The sequence below is a fragment of the Electrona antarctica genome (genome assembly GCF_951216825.1).
Source record: "Electrona antarctica genome assembly, chromosome: 17".
NCBI classification, from domain to species: domain Eukaryota; kingdom Metazoa; phylum Chordata; class Actinopteri; order Myctophiformes; family Myctophidae; genus Electrona; species Electrona antarctica.
The window spans coordinates 16,500,713-16,520,863 of NC_136798.1; the positions used below are offsets into that span (position 1 = coordinate 16,500,713).

Sequence of the window (20,151 nt, forward strand, 5' to 3'; positions counted from 1 at the left end):
ATGTAATGAGCAAGGTTTGATACGCATTGTCGACTTTATTGTATTTTGCTGTGTTTGTCCTTTGCTATTGTGTGTTTGTTCAAAAAATAAATAAAAATCTAAGTGATAAAAAAGAAATACTAAGAAACCTTCAGAGAATTCTAAGATAGAGATTTTCCAGTGGACGGATGTTCATTTCGTGTGGGACCATGACTTGAAAGCGCCGTGAACCAACCACACAAACAGCTCTCAGTCGTGACAAGCAGCGCAAATGAACAAGAAATATCTGCAGTCTTCCTGAAAGTCAAACACCAGCGCCGCTGTCACACCTGTCACAGTAACAAAGCAACGATGACAAAATATTCCACAAGCGTTTGAGGGTCGGCAATAAAAATACATGGATCATGGCGGTGAAAGAGGTTTTACTGCCGTGCTTGTCGTGATTTACTGCTAGGATTGTGTGTCTTTTTTTTTGTTTTGTTTCTTCCAATAGCGTTTTACACATTACCTTGGAAACAAGTGGTAGTATGGCATTGCTTCTGAAATTATTTGTCAAACAATTAGTAAGGCTGGGCAATTAACCGAAAATTATATTTATGACCAATAATCGACTTATTCTTGCTCATGTAGGTGGATGCAGGAAGAGTGGGCGCCTCAGAAGTCTAGCACCTCTGTGCGAAATTGGCCTTTTTACATTACCAGACCTAAATTTACCATTCAATGTATTGTTTATGCCATGACTATGGCTATACCCAGATTGCGTAGCTAATTGTTACATGTTTCAAATCATGTTCTCTTTACCTTATTTTCCAAAGCATATATTTATTCTAAAAATAGCCAATTTAACATTGAGGAGCCCAGACTTCTCAGTTGGCCCACTCTTCCGGGTTGTAATTTAATCAAATAATCGAGAAGCAGGTTTTATTATCATTATTATTATTAACGAATTGGCATGAAATAAATGTAAGATTTGTTATAATCGACGAAATCGATTTAGTCTGTTTAACCACCTTTATTATACTTTGTTGTACAATGATGACATGAAAAAAAGTTTAAAATACCTACACGCTCAAGTTACGTGTAACTGACGCAAAAGTTACTTGCCTTTAGTGCGGCGGTTAAGCTCATATATGGAAGGTATTGTGCATTTTATGACTAAAGCATGAAACTTTCAGAATATCATCTACACACCCCAAGGTTTGATTTCAGACGTGGAACCACTTTCTGACTGACCTCTGGTGACCTTGAGGGGTCATTGACCTCAGAATTGCATTTTTGCACGTTTTGCTCCATTATTTTCCACTATAATAATTATTTATGTTTGTTAAATGGAAGTTTTGTTCTAATGAATGACAACTTAAACCCCAATAGTCTACAGAGATGGTGAATCATGTCAACTTGAGCAGTTAAGCTCATATGGAAGGTATTGTGCATTTTACGACTAAAGCATGACACTTTCTACAGTGAAAGCCCAATAAAATAAAGATGCAGCTCTTCACACAGCTACAAAAAGGACTGTATGAAGGTATAAGGAATTGGTGGAGATGGTCAAAGCCAAGAAAGCTGCACAGGAGCTTGTGGCAGCGAAGAGTAAAACATGACAAGAACCACAGAAGAGATAGTTGTCGTTATTTTAACATTATTGTATTGGTCTTAATTTTTTAAAGTTATGGAAGAAAAAAATACAGAAAGACTTGATTGATGAGTTTGTTTGGTTTTTATATCCAATGAATATCGTTACAGTATATTCAAAGGTGCTATAGGGCATAGCAGTGGTGGCCATTTTCTGGTTCCATCGCTCTGGATTAAGAGCGTCTGCTAAATGCCTAAATTGTAAATTGTAATCCAGACTCCATTCATTTTCTGGTTCCATCCATCCAGACCCCATTCATTTCATTTCATTTAATTTCACATATAGAGATTTCCAAACAATATCAATCATTCTAAGCCTATGTAATCAAGCCATCCAGGATCCTGGTAATTAATGACCATAAATAAAAACAAATGAAAAAACCTCAAAACAAATGCTAATAGTATATTATATAATTAAATATTTAAAAATAAATCACAGAATCAAATGTTTTATCGTCATGATTCAGTAGGGTCCTGGATGGCTTGATTCTAAAAAAACAATGGGGTCTGGAACGATGGAACCCGAAAATGGCTGCCAATGCTACTGTATGCCCTATTCATCTCATGATTTTGGTTTTGGGGGCAGTATATGGCGAGCGTTCAGGGTTCATACGTTTTGGGGGAAGTAACTGTTGGATACTCTTAAACCTCCTACTAGGTGGCAGGAATGTAAGGAGATGTTGGGAGATAATATGATACAATTTCTGTCATAACACAATCCAAGCTAATATAAACTGAAGACTTTATATTTTTGGAAAGTTAGCTATTCTAGAAGTCATTGTTCTCACATTAATACAAAATCAAATTATAACATTTAAATGTTCGAAATGAACAAACCTGCCTACCGACAATGTCACCGGTAGGCAAGTCTCTGAACTGTCCACAGCCCTACTCTGAGACACAGACTGAGTGGACAAAAATTGTACCATAATGAGCACTTGTGAGTTCACTTAGAACCACAACCTCACACTCAATGGTCTTTTACCACTATCTTCATCATCTCTCTCCTCATTTCCTTCAGCCTCTACATCTTCTTTGTCTTTATCTTTGTGTATTAGACCTTATATTAATCATATTGGAAAATTCTGTTTTCTGCTTCAATTAGGTTATTGCTGCTCAAGACCTTTGAGGTCAGGGGGTAGTTGGGGATTAAGGGTCTTGCTAATGTATACCTCGACACATTGCCGGGGCCTGGAATTGAATCTGGGACCTTCTGTTTCCCAGGTGGCTCATTCAGCTATGGCCATCCTTCTTGTGAATGGGTTGTAGAAGTTCCAACAGGAACTGTATTGAGAGACTAGGTAGGCATGGTACTTTCTCACGGGGTAGGAGAGTAAGGACAGTATCACATTGACATCCTAACAGGAAGGAGGACAAGCACAAGCATCTGATAACACTCGATGCCTGCTTTTATCACAGACATGTTCAATGCATGACATCAGAGTGTGCATCATGCCTTGCTTTCAGATTCCAAGACGTCCGATCTACCTCATGAGCCACTGCTGCCCCGTCACTCCACTGGATTAGACATGTCATAAAATAGGCCGAAAGACGAATTATTATATACTTTATGCAAATTATGCAAATGAGGAACAATTTCATAATTTAGTTATGGCAAGAGATTAATTTATGTAACATAATATAGATGTAGACTCTAAAACAACCTTGATATGTTGACTAAAAGCAATAACACTGTATAGCTAATTCCTAATTTGTACCTATGTTTTACATAATTTATGTCAATTATGCTAATGAAGAAAGGGTGTATGACTTCACCATAATAACAGATGAATTTCTGGATATCACAAACATAGACTTTGACTCTTAAGTCACCTTTCAAAGTTAAATGGATGCAAAATGATAGCCATTTCCAGTTAATTTGCTCATTAAGCAATTGATTTGCTCATTATGCTAATTACTCAAATTGTCCAACATATAACTTTTTGCAAACAATCATCATCTGCCAGCCTATAGATGACATTTTAATCATAAAAGGAAACAACATTTATGGGTTTAACATGGGCCCTATGGCGGTTTACAGCATGGTTTGACTGTGTACAGCCTCTGACAAGTTCCAGATGTAAATTCAGAAGTGTTTCCATGTCTAAAAACAAACTTCATGATATATAGAAACACTGTAGAAAGTGTCATGCTTTAGTCATAACATGCACAATACCTTCCATATATGAGCTTAACCGCCGCACTCTCTCTCTCTCCGCACTCTCTCTCTCCTAGATGTTTTTAATGTTATAACAATGTCATAACATTTATATCATAAAAGTTGACATGATTCACCATCTCTGTAGACTATTGGGGTTTAAGTTGTCATTCATTAGAACAAAACTTCCATTTAACAAAAATAAATCATTATTATAGTGGAAAATAATGGAGCAAAACGTGCAAAAATGCAATTTTGAGGTCAATGACCCCTCAAGGTCACCAGATGTCAGTCAGAAAGTGGTTCCACGTCTGAAATCAAACCTTGGGGTGTGTAGATGATATTCTGAAAGTTTCATGCTTTAGTCATAAAATGCACAATTGGTTTGGTTATCCGCCGCACTACTTCTGCTACACTTTAAGAAAAGAGTAAGCCATTGTTTACCCGAAGCTCCATCTTGTGCCAGGGCTGTTTCTTGTGGTTGATGCTGTAGATCTTTTTCTGTTTAGCCATCTCCACATACGCTTCATGGCCCTGTCTGAAGTAGTATACCTGCACACGCACACGCACACGCACACACACACACCTTATCGTTGCTGTCAGGCAGAAACCTTGTATCTCCATCATTTTAACTGTTTATGTTGTTCTGTAATTTAATGCCCTACTTGGTCATACTACAGTGTCACACAAAAGTAGCAAAATTAGCCACTCATCAAGCTCACAATGCATCGCGTTCTATATACGAAAATAATTGGCCTGTGTTGGGGGAAAAGAACCCGGGGCGGGGGCGGTGACGTATTCCTATGGGCTGGGGGGCAGGAGGAGTAGGACGAAGGCTCTACGTCAGGGGTGCCCACACTTTCTAGACTTGAGAGCTACTTTCAAAATGACCAGCTCAACCAGATCTACCCACCAAAAATATATACATATATTATCCCATTGCTGAAAATACAAATGCACTTTTCCTTTTTTTTAATATTGATGTTTGTGCGAACACTTTTGAAAACACGGTAGGCCTGTTGCATTGTGGGTTTGCGCTGCCCTTTTTGATGTTGATCAATCAAGTGCAGTCACCTTAATGTGTGGCAGATGCCAAAAATAGTTTATTATTTATTTGTAATTGTATATTTTTAGGGGTCATGTCATGTGTTCTACCTGCACAGCCTGTGTGATCTACTGGTAGATCACAATCTACCTTGTGGGCATCCCTGTACTATAGCATGCCGTTTTCCATCATTTTTGAGGATTTGAAAGAAACACGAAAATCACTCCGAGACGATGGGCTATAGCCCATGGTCTCGGAGTGATTTTCGTCTTTTTTTCAAATCCAAATGTCATGTGTTCTACCTGCACAGCCTGTGTGATCTACTGGTAGATCACAATCTACCTTGTGGGCATCCCTGCTCTACGTCCTCCCTGGTGGGGGCTCCAACAGCAGTGACAACATACAAATATGTGTGGGGGGAATTAATTGGCATAACGACAAAGGTGGTAAAACAAACGCACTCATATGCTCGTCTTTGGTGTTTCGTGCAAAGAAGCAGAAATAGGTGTTTGTACCTCATCCCCCATCTGTGGAATATAAGGACACCTGCGAGGCACCGTGTCTGTGATCCAGTTAGACGGTAGCCACTCTTCTAAAGTTAGCCCCGCTTCCTGGAACTCTGGCCTCTGCGAAACAGACAAAACAGATGTTTTATATATCGTTTCATAATGGTTTAATTCATAAATATGCATGTCTTGCACAAGAACTTGCAGATTAATTCGACCCTCTTAAGCTTCATTTATACTTTGTCATATGACGGTATATAAATTAAACACTGCATGTCACTGTAGTTATCAGTGGCACAAGCAATACCGATAACATTAAAATTATAATATATATTGTCTCTGACGGGTGGAAACCTCATATGTCCAAAACTGACAGTAAGGCATTAATTTACAAAATATAGAGATAAGAGGTTTCTGCCTGACAGCAGCGATATATTAACCTGACTCCGCCAGATGGGGCAGCAGAGAGTACACTCCTCCTGCTCCCATCTGGGAACTCTCAGGCAGACTTGATGCCCGGCCACAAAACGGCCTGGCCAATCAGCAGCAGCTAGAAGCTAGAAGCTGCTGCTAGAAGCTGCTAGAAGCTGCTGCTGATTGGCCAGGCCGTTTTGTGGCCGGGCATCAAGTCTGCCTGAGAGTTCCCAGATGGGAGCAGGAGGGGGGAACCCAGTGTACTCTCTGCTGCCCCATCTGGCGGAGTCAGGTTAGCGATATATACCAGTGGTTCCCAAACATTTTAGTTCTAGGACCCCTCGAGACAACTTCTTCTCATCATGTCTTAATGTCAGACAGTTATTTGATTTGTTTTAAATGTATGAAACATTTCTTTGGAAATTTCTGAAAAATATTTTGAATAATAATAATGATAATTGTAGCCTACTAATAATTAAAAACAAATGAAGGAAACGTAAAAGAATATATACTGTAATTACTCACAACCCACAAAATGGGTCCCAACCCACTATTTGGGAAACACTGCTGTATACAGTATCTGCATTGTGAATAGCCTGCAATGAACAGATAATATATAGAGCCTCTGTGTAGGCTCTTTATCCATTTAATTTGACACAATTTCACTTTGGAGGCCAAACAAAGCCTAATGTTGGAAAACGGAAAAGTCGGTGATGATGACTGGACAGACCTTCCTTTTCTCCTCCTTTGGCTTCTTCTTCTTTGGTAGCGCTTCGTCTTTGTCCGTCTTGTCTTTCTTCCTCTCCTTCTTCCTCTCTCTCTTATTCTCTCTGTCCTCCTCCGAGCTGCTGCGCTTCTTCTTCACTTTGACGCTCTTCTTGGGCGGCTCCAGGTTGATGCCCGCGTCTGCCGTCCAGTCCGAGTAATCACTGGAGTAGTCACTGGTACGTAGGAGTACAACAGTTAATCAGTGGAGTAGTCACTGGTATGTAGGAGTACAACAGTTAATCACTGAAGTAGTCACTGGTATGTAGGAGTACAACAGTTAATCACTGCAGTAGTCACTGGTATGTATGAGTACAACAGTTAATCACTGGAGTAGTCACTGGTATGTAGGAGTACAACAGTTAATCACTGGAGTAGTCACTGGTATGTAGGAGTACAACAGTTAATCACTGGAGTAGTCACTGGTATGTAGGAGTACAACAGTTGATCACTGGAGTAGTCACTGGTATGTAGGAGTACAACAGTTAATCACTGGAGTAGTCACTGGTATGTAGGAGTACAACTGTTGATCACTGGAGTAGTCACTGGTATGTAGGAGTACAACAGTTGATCACTGCAGTAGTCACTGGTACGTAGGAGTACAACAGTTAATCACTGGAGTAGTCACTGGTATGTAGGAGTACAACAGTTGATCACTGCAGTAGTCACTGGTATGTAGGAGTACAACAGTTGATCACTGGAGTAGTCACTGGTATGTAGGAGTACAACAGTTAATCACTGGAGTAGTCACTGGTATGTAGGAGTACAACAGTTGATCACTGCAGTAGTCACTGGTATGTAGGAGTACAACAGTTGATCACTGCAGTAGTCACTGGTATGTAGGAGTACAACAGTTGATCACTGCAGTAGTCACTGGTACGTAGGAGTACAACAGTTAATCACTGGAGTAGTCACTGGTATGTAGGAGTACAACAGTTGATCACTGCAGTAGTCACTGGTATGTAGGAGTACAACAGTTGATCACTGGAGTAGTCACTGGTACGTAGGAGTACAACAGTTAATCACTGGAGTAGTCACTGGTATGTAGGAGTACAACAGTTGATCACTGCAGTAGTCACTGGTATGTAGGAGTACAACAGTTAATCACTGGAGTAGTCACTGGTATGTAGGAGTACAACAGTTGATCACTGCAGTAGTCACTGGTATGTAGGAGTACAACAGTTGATCACAGCAGTAGTCACTGGTATGTAGGAGTACAACAGTTGATCACTGCAGTAGTCACTGGTATGTAGGAGTACAACAGTTAATCACTGGAGTAGTCACTGGTATGTAGGAGTACAACAGTTAATCACTGGAGTAGTCACTGGTATGTAGGAGTACAACAGTTAATCACTGCAGTAGTCACTGGTATGTAGGAGTACAACAGTTAATCACTGGAGTAGTCACTGGTATGTAGGAGTACAACAGTTAATCACTGCAGTAGTCACTGGTATGTAGGAGTACAACAGTTAATCACTGCAGTAGTCACTGGTATGTAGGAGTACAACAGTTAATCACTGGAGTAGTCACTGGTATGTAGGAGTACAACAGTTAATCACTGGAGTAGTCACTGGTATGTAGGAGTACAACAGTTAATCACTGCAGTAGTCACTGGTATGTAGGAGTACAACAGTTAATCACTGCAGTAGTCACTGGTATGTAGGAGTACAACAGTTGATCACTGGAGTAGTTCCTTCACTGGTAGAGGTACAGTACAGTTAATCCAACAAATTGATTTAATCGATAAGCCATTTTGATTACAAATAATCAATTTGTTGGGGTTGAAATATATATTTTTGAGGGGTGTTAGCCCCTCCTATATACAGGTTTAAAGGAGAATTCCATACTAGAAGGCTTTCTTACCTTTATTTGTAGTTGTTATGCCCCCACCGAAGAGGTCCAGGTGTTGTTTTGTGCAAAAGCGCATTATTTCCCCTACCATAAGCCCTCAATGAATTGCATTGAATTGAATGGGGCTATGGGGTGTTGTGCTAATTTGCTTATTTCCATCGCTCAAAAATCAATTTATTTTGTATATATCCTCTCTTCATAATGTAAATAGTATCCCAAGCGGCACACTATACTACTTATTCCGATGAAAATAAGCGAATTAGCACAAAAACCCAGCCCCCATTGAGGGCTTATGGTAGGGGAAATAGCCAATAATGCACTTTTGCACAAAATAACACCTGGACCTCTTTGGTGGGGACGTAACAACTACAAATAAAGGTAGGAAAGCGTTCTAGTATGGAATTCTCCTTTAATGCACGTGTGTTGTTGAGGTCGTGTTACCTTGAACTACTGTGTTCATCTGGCCAGGGCTCCTTCCCCTCCTCTTCCTTCTCCTCCTCTGAGGAGTGTCCGTTGACCTGCCGCACCTCCACCGCTTCGCCCTAAAAAGACAACAACACTTTCTATAAAATAAAATCAAAATATTCTACTTTTGAATCTACAAAAACGTGACTCACATATATCCCCATTCAGAGGTTATCAGAGGTTTTACAAACAGGAAGTTGATGCTCTGTAATAAACTGGGTTCTCAGGCAACATGTGACTAGTCTATGATGACACTATTCAATGTTGAGTATTGAAGTATCCATATATATAAGTATCCATATTTGGGCAAAGTCCGATCCGACCTCCACGCTGCAAAAGGAGAGAATCCCGCGGAAACGAGAGCGACGGCAGACGTTGCCATAGTAACGGTTATCCTACCTCGGAGGTGCTGTCGTCGTCATCGGCGACCTCTGCGCTCTGGCGACTCGTCTCCTCGATGGCGGCACGTGTCTGGTAACCGTGGTTACCACCCTGGCTCCGCCTCCCGTCGTCAGCCACACACTCGGAGGCGGGAGGAGCCTGAGAGAACGACGAAGAGAGAACGATGAAGAGACGGGAGAGGTAGTGAGCATGACAGCAAAGTAGCTGGAAGTGACTCTCTCTCTTTTTCCCCCGATTGATACCAATTCGATTCAATCAGGAGGGAAAGCTTTACATGATACAGGATAAACAAGTGAAATGGTTAGTGATGAAACAAAACAAAAATGCAGACAAAATTGGAAGAAAAATTAGGGAAAGTTGGTAAAGTTTTTAACTCTTGAGAGTGTAAAATGAAACCAAATAGACCATTACGGGTCTCAATACAGCATGCAATTGTGGGGGTCTCAATACAGCGTGGAATTGTGGACAAGATTTTATACAACAATAAAATAATATTGGGGCTAAATTGAGGAAAAATGTCATCAAATGGTGGTCTGTGGCTCAAGTGCCGAATAAATAATGGGCCTTGAAATGCAAAGGGTTGAAAACCACTGCACTATAGCATAGACGGGGGTCAAGTGCAGGTCACGTGACTTTACCCTGCTCTCCTTGGCCACAGTGCGTCTCCTCCGCTCCGACCGGTAGATGTTGATCTCCTCCTCCCCCTTCTCCTCACGCCAGCTCACCTGTCTCCTACACACACACACACACACACACACACAGACGCGCACACACACACACACACACACACACACACACACACACACACACACACACACACACACACACACACACACACACACACGGCAAACAAATCATTCAAATCAGATTTCCAGCTATGTAGGTCTGTTTGTGTCAAATTGTGTGTAGGCCTGTCAGTTATTAGTATTACATAATACATAATCACCTGATCATTTCACTGAGATGATCACATAATTAGTACAGCACCGGTCGTTGTCAGACACGTATTTGTATATGTATTAACTTATTTGCCATATCTGCAGCACGTGAATGTGCTTGCGTGTGTATGCGTGTGTTTGTGTGACACACTGCCACACTATGGCAGATGGAAGTGTATGACCTATTCTACTGTGAATGTGTTCATGTATTTTGTTTACATTCTGAATTAAACATGCACTGACTGACACACATGGAATTTCAAGTGTTTTCTTCTAGTGATTTTTACTAGTTGACTAGTTTGCCTAGTCGACTATTTGTTTAACTACCAATTATGTAAAAAATATATATATTTGTACATTTAAAAACTGTGTACAATGGTGACTATAACTATAGAAAAACAAAAACGGGAAACCCCCGCCCCCCTTTTTTTTCCTCTTATCAACTAGTCAACTAGTACCAACAAGGTCAACTAGTGGATTTACTAGTCGAACTAGTTGAATAGTCGACTAGTTGCTTAAACCCCTAATTTCGAGTACATCAGAAGCAACTGAAAAAATGTCATAAATGTGGACTCAAATAAACTGTGGTTCCCAAACTTTTAAGCTCCGCCTTGTACCACGTTCTGAGCTTGTAGATTTCTTGAATTTAAAATGTATTTATTTATGATAAGACTGAAATTGGAGGAGATTGGTCAGGCACTTACATTTCGCTCACCTCAGAGTTGTGGCTAACCAATCAGAGCGCACTATTCAAAGTGAGACTTTTCTTTGCTGTGATGTTGGAATCTGTTTGTAACCACCCGCTGGAAATAAATCTTCCACACCGAAGTTCCATGCCAGGCTATGATTTTTCAAAAATAGCAGATCTACAAGCTCATAGCGCGGCACTGCCAGGTCTAAATGGGTGATTAAAGTGTGTGTCACCTGACGGTGGCGTCCTCCAGCTCGGGGACCAGCACCCTGCACCTCCAGGCCACCAGGTCCCTCTCTGTGGCCATCTGGCTGCGTGGGGCGTTACTGTGCATCTGCCGCACGCCCTCGATCTGCCCGCTGCGACGCAGACCCACGTTGTGAGGAGAGTGCAACTCTGAGGGGGAGCCTACGGACCCTGGGAGGAGAGGGTGGGGGGAGAGAGGGGGGACCTTGATCATCTGAATCCGTTTTAGGGGTGTGTGTACTACTGACTGTATCGAACATTTTATTGAATAATCCATTCGTAATTGAGCCATGGTTTGGGCATGGCATTATAGGCGAGAAAAAACAAACTAAGCATATTGGCGTAACAACAAAAGAGGGAAACTACAAGCTCATTGCACGACACATGGCATCAAGCTTGTAGATCAGCAATGTTTACTATTTGTGCACAACACATCTGTGTGACAAAGTATAAAGAGGTTAATCAATCTGGTCGTGCCATAAAATATTAACTATATGGCTGTCGGTCCAACGTGAGATTAAAGTAAAGTATCTGGGACAGATATACCTCTAGATCCACATATACTGTAATACAAGTCTAATTATGAATGTATGTACAGTTACAATCTTAGAAAACTTGGATGAATGGTTAAGAGTATGTATAGAGCACCGAAGTCTGACGTCAATATCGGTAGAGGGCGCAAATCCATAGGAGGATTTTAGATCGCCTCATATAAGAACTGTGTTTGAAAAATCAACAAATCATCCAGGCCGCTTTACTCATATCGATATGAAGAATCAACTGACTGAGAGAAAACTCTATTTTTACTGCTATTGAATTAGTTACATTTTCGTTAGAAACAGACTGTATCATATATGAGTGACTGACTGTCGCAAACGATACAGAGACACCTCCCTGAGAAATTACTTCCGTGAACCAGGGGAATCGAGGGGATGAGCGAATGACGTCAGGACTTCGGCGCTCTATATCTGTATTCATCATTAATTTTTGTATTGCTGTAAGTAATTTTAATTTCTGTTTGTTTCAATCTCCTTGAAGAGACATATAGGGTCACACTGTAAAAAACAACCACAACAAAACCCAGCAGCACCGATTCCCATTCCATCTGGTCCACCTGGCAGGGTACAACTTACTCCATCATTAAGACATGTTCACTGTTTTGCAATGGAAACCTTTCTATCACAGACTACAGTAATTTATGTTCAGTGTCGGCTCTGTAATTTCATTAATCCATGTCTGTTTGCATACAATACCATACTGAGAACGTATAATATGTTTATAGTAACGCTATTCTGTCTTTATCCTACTGACTGCTGTAACAACCAAATTTGCCCCAAGAGATAAATCTTTTTGCCAGGTGCTTGAAACGCGGCAGGTGCTACTACCTCTAGTAGCGACCGTAGTGGATACTTTTTCATGATTGGCTGCCTCGTCTCTAGGCTGCCTCTAAGCCAATGGGAGACTTACCCATAAAACCCATAGTCTAAACTCCGCAACGTGAAGCCGTGAGATGAGGCAGAGGCTGCGGCACACAAACTGATTATACTGTGTAGATGTTCCTAAACGAGAGCTTTCTGCACCTGACAGTTATGACTGAGTCATTCTTGTTTTTCCTTCATTACTCTCTGATGCAATTCATTGTTGTGTTCTCTCCAAGCGTCTCTATTCTCCTACAGACTGTAGCCTCAGAATTCCTCATCAGGGATAAATAAATGTTCATTTCATCTCATATGGTCCTGTTTAATCTCATCTAATCTCATAAGCATACAATTTCACCCTTGTCTGACACAATTTCCTTCCAATCCACACTGAGACTGAACCTGTGCCCATGTGTGAGTGTATGGTGTGTGTGCGTGCGTGCGTGCGTGCGTGCGTGCGTGCGTGCGTGCGTGCGTGCGTGCGTGCGTGCGTGCGTGCGTGCGTGCGTTTGGAAGGGGTAGGAGGGGTGGTGGTGTGTGCGTGCATACAGTACCTCTGTTGGACCTGGTGCTGATGGCAGCAGGGGTAGGAGGGCTGGTGGTGGTGTTAGGGGGCTCGTTGTTGCCGGTCCGTCTCTGGTCTTGCTCCCGCTGCAGTCTGTGGATCATGGTGTCCAGAGGACTGGGGCCGTCCACCGCCTGCTCACTCACCACCTGGTTCAAACCTGACATGACATGGATGGAGAGAGACAGGGTCGTCAAGTCACCACCTGGTTCAAACCTGACATGACATGGATGGAGAGAGACAGGGGATGGCAATTTCCGCCGCCACGCCCCCTAGCGTCTGCATATTTTCTCCAAACTCCAATGTTTTTGCAGATTCATTTAACTTTAGATCGATTGAGTGGAGAGGATATTTTCCATATTTTGGAAATAGGTTTTAAGTGTTAACTTAAATTCTCTTTTTTTTTGAGGGGCGCTAGCACCTCCTATGCACAGCTGTGTGTGCTTGTATCACTGAATGTGATGATTTGATTGGCTGAGCATGGAATGTGATGATGTATGATGATAAGAGCGCCCCTCACTTCAAGTGTGCGACGCATTGTGAGCTTGCAGATAGGGTATTTTTGCGTCATACGATGAAGTATAGACTAGGGCTTGTCATGGGACGTCATATTACATCACATCACATCACATCACGTCACATCACATCGATGTTAACATGAAAAACTGTTCTTGTCTGCAAGCTAAATTATATTATCTACATTATTTAATGTTCTGATGTTTCCAACGGGAATCCCACATTGCACAAAGCTAACCTCATTCTCAACCAAAGCTGCTGTTTTGCTGTTGAGAATGCTGCAGGTCAGAGCGCAGACACCACCAGTGCTACAATGCTTATTCCGAGCAAATAATGGGCTGAGAGGACAGCATCATCTGCCTAATTAGGGCCTTTTTGCAGCTGACAAATGGGGTAAGATTAGCAGGCAACAGTGTAAGCTCCGGGCAAAGAGCTGTTAAAATAGCAACTACTAGACTTTCATGGTGTCATGCACATTGTTTAACCAATCTGAATGTGTACCTTATGTCACACACCCTATTCCTAAGTGTCTGTGAAGCGGGGAGGCAAACTAGCTTCAATTCAATTTCAGTTCACGGTTCAGGGGTCCTTGTGTTTGCACTTCGTGACCATTTTTACGTTTGTGTGTGTGTGTGTGTGTGTGTGTGTGTGTGTGTGTGTGTGTGTGTGTGTGTGTGTGTGTGTGTGTGTGTGTGCGTGTGTGTGTGTGTGTGTGTGTGTGTGTGTGTGCGTGCCTGCGTGCCTGCGTGTGTGCGTGCCTGTGTGAGCGGAGAGTCCCCAGGTTCAAATTTGGGGTAGAACGGCAAGGTAATATGTCTTCCCTGTTTATTTTTGGTTTCTTCCTAAAAGCTGAAAGCCTTTGAGTCACAAGGCCCAATAATAAATACACCATTTTTTTGACATCATCATAACCCTAACCCATCCCCATTATCATACACACAGCTGTGGGCGAGGCTTAAATTCAGGTTGGTGGTGCTAAGGTGAAAACCAGGTATATTTAATGAACTGGTGGGTGTGGCCACATAGAAACATAATTTTAACACTTATTGTACACTCTTTTGAAAAATAGTACCTGATGATCGTGTTTTAAGGGGGGAAAAATATCACGGCACTCCATCTTTAACAAATTTTGCCCTGGAACCCCCTCAGAGAACCCCTGGGGGCCACCGGACCCCATCGCTCTAACTACACCCCTGTGGCCAGTAGCCAGATGTCGTCCCGTCCCAGAAGGATCGCGCTCCCTTCGTTACCTGAGGAGGTGACCCCCATCTGGGGGATGAGCTGCTCCTCTCGGCAGCTCTCCCTGCCGGGCACCAGGCGCTGGTATCTGGGCGGGTGGGGGTTTCCGTCCACGTCCACCAGGAAGGGAGGGGGCATGAGGTGGGGCGCCTGCTGCGTCTGCTCATCCAGGACGTAGTTGTTGGCGTCGCGGATCAGCGGACGGTAGTCTGTGTGGAAGAACATCTGGTCCGCTATCTGCACGAGGGGAACAGAGAGAGAGAGAGAGAGAGAGAGAGAGAGAGAGCGAGAGAAAGAAACAGAATCACATTCATTCATTCAAACCTTTATTTATTCTCGAAAGACATTGAGGTTGCCCTCATTTGCAGGGCAACCGTCGAGATACACCCTAACAACATTGTAACAACATAACAAACAAAAAGCAAAAACAAAGCAGCAACGTTTCCCCATCGCGTGATATAATACATGTTTAGAAGCAGTTTCAGACACTCGTGGGTAAGTCTGTAATCAAAGATTTAAATTGACTGTATGTTATGGGAGAACAAATTTAAGCTGTAGGTCATTCTACGTGGTCGAGGCATTTAAACAAAAGACTATAGGATGCAATAGTTCTACTAATCGCACGCACACACGAACGCACGTACTAATCGATTCTAAAAAAATATATATTCTTATTTTTAATAATACAGAGACAAACACAAAGAGAGGCGAGATATCAGATTTGCGGCGGAAAATATTAATGCTCATGAGGCTCGCTAATTATAAAAGATGCTGTAAAACTCACACAGGGGTCTTTCAGGGGGTTCCAGGGGGTCCCCAGCCAAATTTGACAATGTAGCATTAAAGAAGTAGCATTTAACACAGCCCGTGCGGGAAACGGTTTTCTCTGTGGTTCGAATCCCAACGGTCCGGTGCGGGACACGTAGATGTTCGTTTAGCGCATGTTTTTATTGATTACTTTCAATCGCCTTTCTACACACCCGGGCAATTTATCAACCAGCCCTGGTTCATAGCACAACACTCCAATCACGTGATCCCCCAAAAAAAAGAATAAAATGCCTCAATGCCTCAACAGAATCGCTGCATAACAAGCCGATCGCCTCGGTCTACCTCTCATTCCTGTTTCTCCCTCTTTGTTTCAGGGAGGGGAGGGGAGGGCTCCCTCCTGTTTGTTTCAGCGGAGGGAGGGGAGGGGTCTTGTGTGTAGTGTGTGACTGTGAGTGTCTGTCGGTCAGATTTCTGTCTCCTTTTTTCTTCATATTCAAACAATAAAACTATCACGGATTGTATCGTCCCTCGGCGAGCGGTTATTTCTTTATCATGATGATCAATGCCGGTCAGATGGAACAATGCAAATGCGCTGTTGTGTTACGGGAGGTGGGCAGGCGGGCAGCAACACTAACCGCGTCACAACAGTCTTTCCACCTCGGAGGAAAAAACAGCAACACCACCGTCCCTCGGCGAACTCGGCTAGCCGAGTTGGAACGATACACAGCGCCTGACATAAAACGGCTCCTAACTAGGCTTTCTGTTCAAGAAGAGTACGTTACTACAAAAGCAGGTGTTACATAAAGGTTACATGAGGTATGCTGTGTGATTCTCGCTATAAGAGAACATTTAGTGTGGGCCTCAGAAAAGGTCCTTCGTTCAATGCATCACCCTTAGCACCACAAGGCTAGCTCTGCCCGAAATGGCTAGCAAATAGAGTGTTAACCCTATATACATCGGATTTTGTAGCTCTGCTAATTTCCAAAAATCTTGACATTTTTTTTTAGAAATGTTGACACATTTTGAAACATTTTAACAACACAAATCTTGTATGGGCGTCCCTGGCCCACTTTTCAGATAGGCAAAAGTGGAGGGGATCCACGGCCAAAAACGTTTGGGGTCCTCAACATGAAATGGTTTGAGAACCACTGCTGTAAAAAGACAGGCCTTATGTTGGTGTGTGTGTAGAACCTTGTGGTGGATTAGCGTGGCTCTGTTGTTTACCTTGTCGTATTTGCTGCTGGAACCAAAGCCGAAGATCAGCAGGTGTCCGTGGGAGTCGGTGGCAGCAAAATGCTGCCCGTCTGGGCTGCACTTACAGTCAAACACCGCGCCATGGCCTTGACCCTCGATCTGAACAGAGGAACACACAAACCCAGGGGATTCACTATTACGCCAGTGATGCGAGCGAGTGAACGATGAAATCCCATTAGAATACATGTTTTTCAATGAGACTGTTCTGACTGTGAGCATGCAGCACCGTCGTCCACCCCGTCCCCTCCTATATTCGCTCGCAGAGTCTCTATTTGAGAATCTCTGTAATGGCTAGAAGTAGTCAAAAGACCAGAATGGTGCTTTAAGTTTAACGTGTTGTTTAAAACTACTCTGCAAATGAGCAAAAGTATCACATTCATCACAACGTATTGATTACAGATTTCCTGCGACAATCAGAACGCTGAGCACCGCTGTGCTAGATTATTTGATAAATCACTGCTTGTGGCGACAAGCTGTGAAAACAAATGCCTTAAATGTTGCTCTGCATCAAACAGAAATAATGACAAAGTCCTCCCTGGTAATATTAGACTGGTTTGAATGCCACCGTTGTGTCAGTCATGCCCGGAAGTATCAAATTGGATTGAGGATACACAGCGTTATTAATACACTCTATTGTCTCTATCGGGCAGAAACATTGCATGTCCAAAACCGATATTTTTCAGGAAATGTATAACAGAACCATCCATGTAGTCATTGTTTAGCCACAAGCAAAATACTTTGGTGACACTGTAGTGTGACACATTATCGCTTATTATTGCTCTACTACTGAAAGTGACTCTTTTCTCTCCAAAAGTACTTGAATATGATGGAATATGATTAAAGCTCACATTTCACACACACCATAATTCACTAGCCACCCCCCCAAAAAAATGTTTTAATTGAAAATCGATTTTATTTTATTTTATTATATATTGTTACATGCCAAATTATCGCATTAATGTACTGTAATGGGGGAAGGACATAACATGTATAGATGGAGATTTGTGCCCCACAACAACGCTGACTGGCTGGCTGGCTGACTGAGTGACTCACTGCATTAGTCATTATTATACTGTCAATGGTTACCATGGGGACGAAGGACGGAAGTTAAACAATGACTGATGTCGCCGCACGCACGCACACACACACACACACACACACACACAAAATATAATCTGAAGCCATGAAATAAGTGTACCTTAACCTCCCACAGTACAAAGCCATTATGTTGACAGAGAACATTGGCAGAACACTGCTGGAAGATGAGTGAGAGTGAGACAAGGAGATAGCACACATACATCTCACCACTAAACACTGCAGCCTTTTGGCTGCGGGTTAAGTGGTCAGATGGTCATTTTGCAAAGAATGTTTATTTTAATGATAAATTCATCTGTCGTTTTCTGGCTTGAATGAATGGAACTAATATGTTATACTTCAAGTTCCTATTTATCGGTAAAACAACGAAAGCAACATTTTTAAAGAAAAATGCCATATATTTTTCATCTTTTTTATGTTGTGTTTTGTCAATTATTTGGGGTCCCACTTGCATTATCCTCACGGCCCACGGGTTGAGAACCAGTGCAACAACTGAAAGTATAAAACGGACGGTCTCACCATGTTGAAATAGGAGCGGATCTTCACTCCTCTGGCCAGGTCCCACACAATACAGTTCCCATCATGCCCGGCAGAGAAGAGGATTCTGGGATCAAAGGGGTGCGGCTCCAGAACAAACACCTCGTCCTCGTGACCCTACAGAAGACAAACGTGACACAGCAGCAACACACACTGTGAGATGTCAGCACACACACACACACACACACACACACACACACACACACACACACACACACACACACACACACACACACACACACACACACACACACACACACACACACACACACACACACACACACACACACACACACACACACACACACACACACACACACACACACACACACACACACACACACACACACACACACACACACACCTCTCTCTGAACCACACCACCACCGGGAAAACAGCTGTCGTCCAGTAGGAATAAAAGCAGAACATAATAAATAATGTAATCCAGAGCTAGAACACCAGTCGTTCTCAAAGCGTTTAAATTTCACAGAGGCCCGGTTCAACACGGGAGCAGGAGCACGCATCGTTGAGGAGGTGCTGACCACGTACACTACACCAATATGAAGACATTCCCTGCCGTTGATGGAGATCTCCATCAAGTCTAGACCAACGCTTCACCACCGATGACGGAGATCTCCGTCATGTGGTCTTTTCAGTGGTTTATGATAGATTGCGCTCTTCGCCAACGTATGAATGGTTCTACGTTCCTAAGCAACGGATACAACCGGAAATAAACCGGAAGTGGACATTAAGCCTGCCTTCCGCCTCCACGTTATTTACCTGGGGACTCCCTGGACCCCAGACCCTATGTGTTGACATCCGGTGCTTTACACAAACCAGCCTTTGTGTGTGTGTGTGTGTGTGTGTGTGTGTGTGTGTGTGTGTGTGTGTGTGTGTGTGTGTGTGTGTGTGTGTGTGTGTGTGTGTGTGTGTGTGTGTGTGTGTGTAGGACGCTGACAATCAGCCAAGAAGACACAAGTATTGTTTGCTTAAAGTAAACACACAGTACATGGAGCGAGTTCACGTGGACGGAGGCAGAAGGGGGAGGTGAATGTTCACTGTCGGTCTCAGCTCTGAGAAGGAAATGCACTGAGCCGTTCTTCAGGAGGTAGAGCCGGAACCAGAAGTTACTGGTTCGATCCCCGGCTCCCCCTGGGTTAGTGTTGAAGCAACACACTGAACTCCTGACTGCTCCCGATGAGCAGGTTGGCGCCTTGCATGGTTTCCTCAGCTATCGGTGTGCGAGTGTGTGTGAATGGGTGAATGAAATGCACATCGTAGCGCGCTTTGGATAAAGGTGCTATATAAACTGAAGTTCCTCGCGTTTAACGTTGGACAATCAGTGCTATTAATGTTATCATCACATGAATTAACACAGCACTTCCCAGTTAACAACATTCAACATTTTTGTCAAAAATAGTGAGTGTGTGTCAAATGTTGTTAGGCCAAGTCCAAATATGTGATTTATGAAAGCAGCCCCCACACACTAGTGCTGTGTTTCATAAACGAATAACAAGCTTACAACATGCACGTGTTGTAAGCTTGTAGAGAGCCAATTTTAGGTGAATGGCACGCTTTTATAGAAGATAATTATGCCGGCTTCTATGGAATCTAAGTGACTGAAATCGGTTGTGGTGGCTGAGAACCTGAATCCACGCGTTGTGTAA

General features: G+C 42.8%; 1 protein-coding gene across 1 annotated transcript in view; it reads right to left on the bottom strand.

Annotated features, from left to right (window-relative positions):
* phip (PHIP subunit of CUL4-Ring ligase complex) overlaps positions 1 to 20,151 on the bottom strand; it is a gene marked incomplete at its 3' end in the record, with an annotated part of 67,591 nt that overhangs the window by 23,087 nt on the left and 24,353 nt on the right. The window contains exons 15-25 of the mRNA XM_079526308.1: positions 18,467 to 18,601; positions 16,823 to 16,951; positions 14,842 to 15,067; positions 13,065 to 13,235; positions 11,080 to 11,263; positions 9,856 to 9,949; positions 9,215 to 9,355; positions 8,792 to 8,892; positions 6,465 to 6,675; positions 5,330 to 5,440; positions 4,214 to 4,321 (exon numbers count right to left, since the gene is read on the bottom strand). Of these exons, the coding sequence (XP_079382434.1) occupies positions 4,214 to 4,321; positions 5,330 to 5,440; positions 6,465 to 6,675; positions 8,792 to 8,892; positions 9,215 to 9,355; positions 9,856 to 9,949; positions 11,080 to 11,263; positions 13,065 to 13,235; positions 14,842 to 15,067; positions 16,823 to 16,951; positions 18,467 to 18,601 (1,611 nt within the window). The remainder of the gene's footprint in view (positions 1 to 4,213; positions 4,322 to 5,329; positions 5,441 to 6,464; positions 6,676 to 8,791; positions 8,893 to 9,214; positions 9,356 to 9,855; positions 9,950 to 11,079; positions 11,264 to 13,064; positions 13,236 to 14,841; positions 15,068 to 16,822; positions 16,952 to 18,466; positions 18,602 to 20,151) is intronic.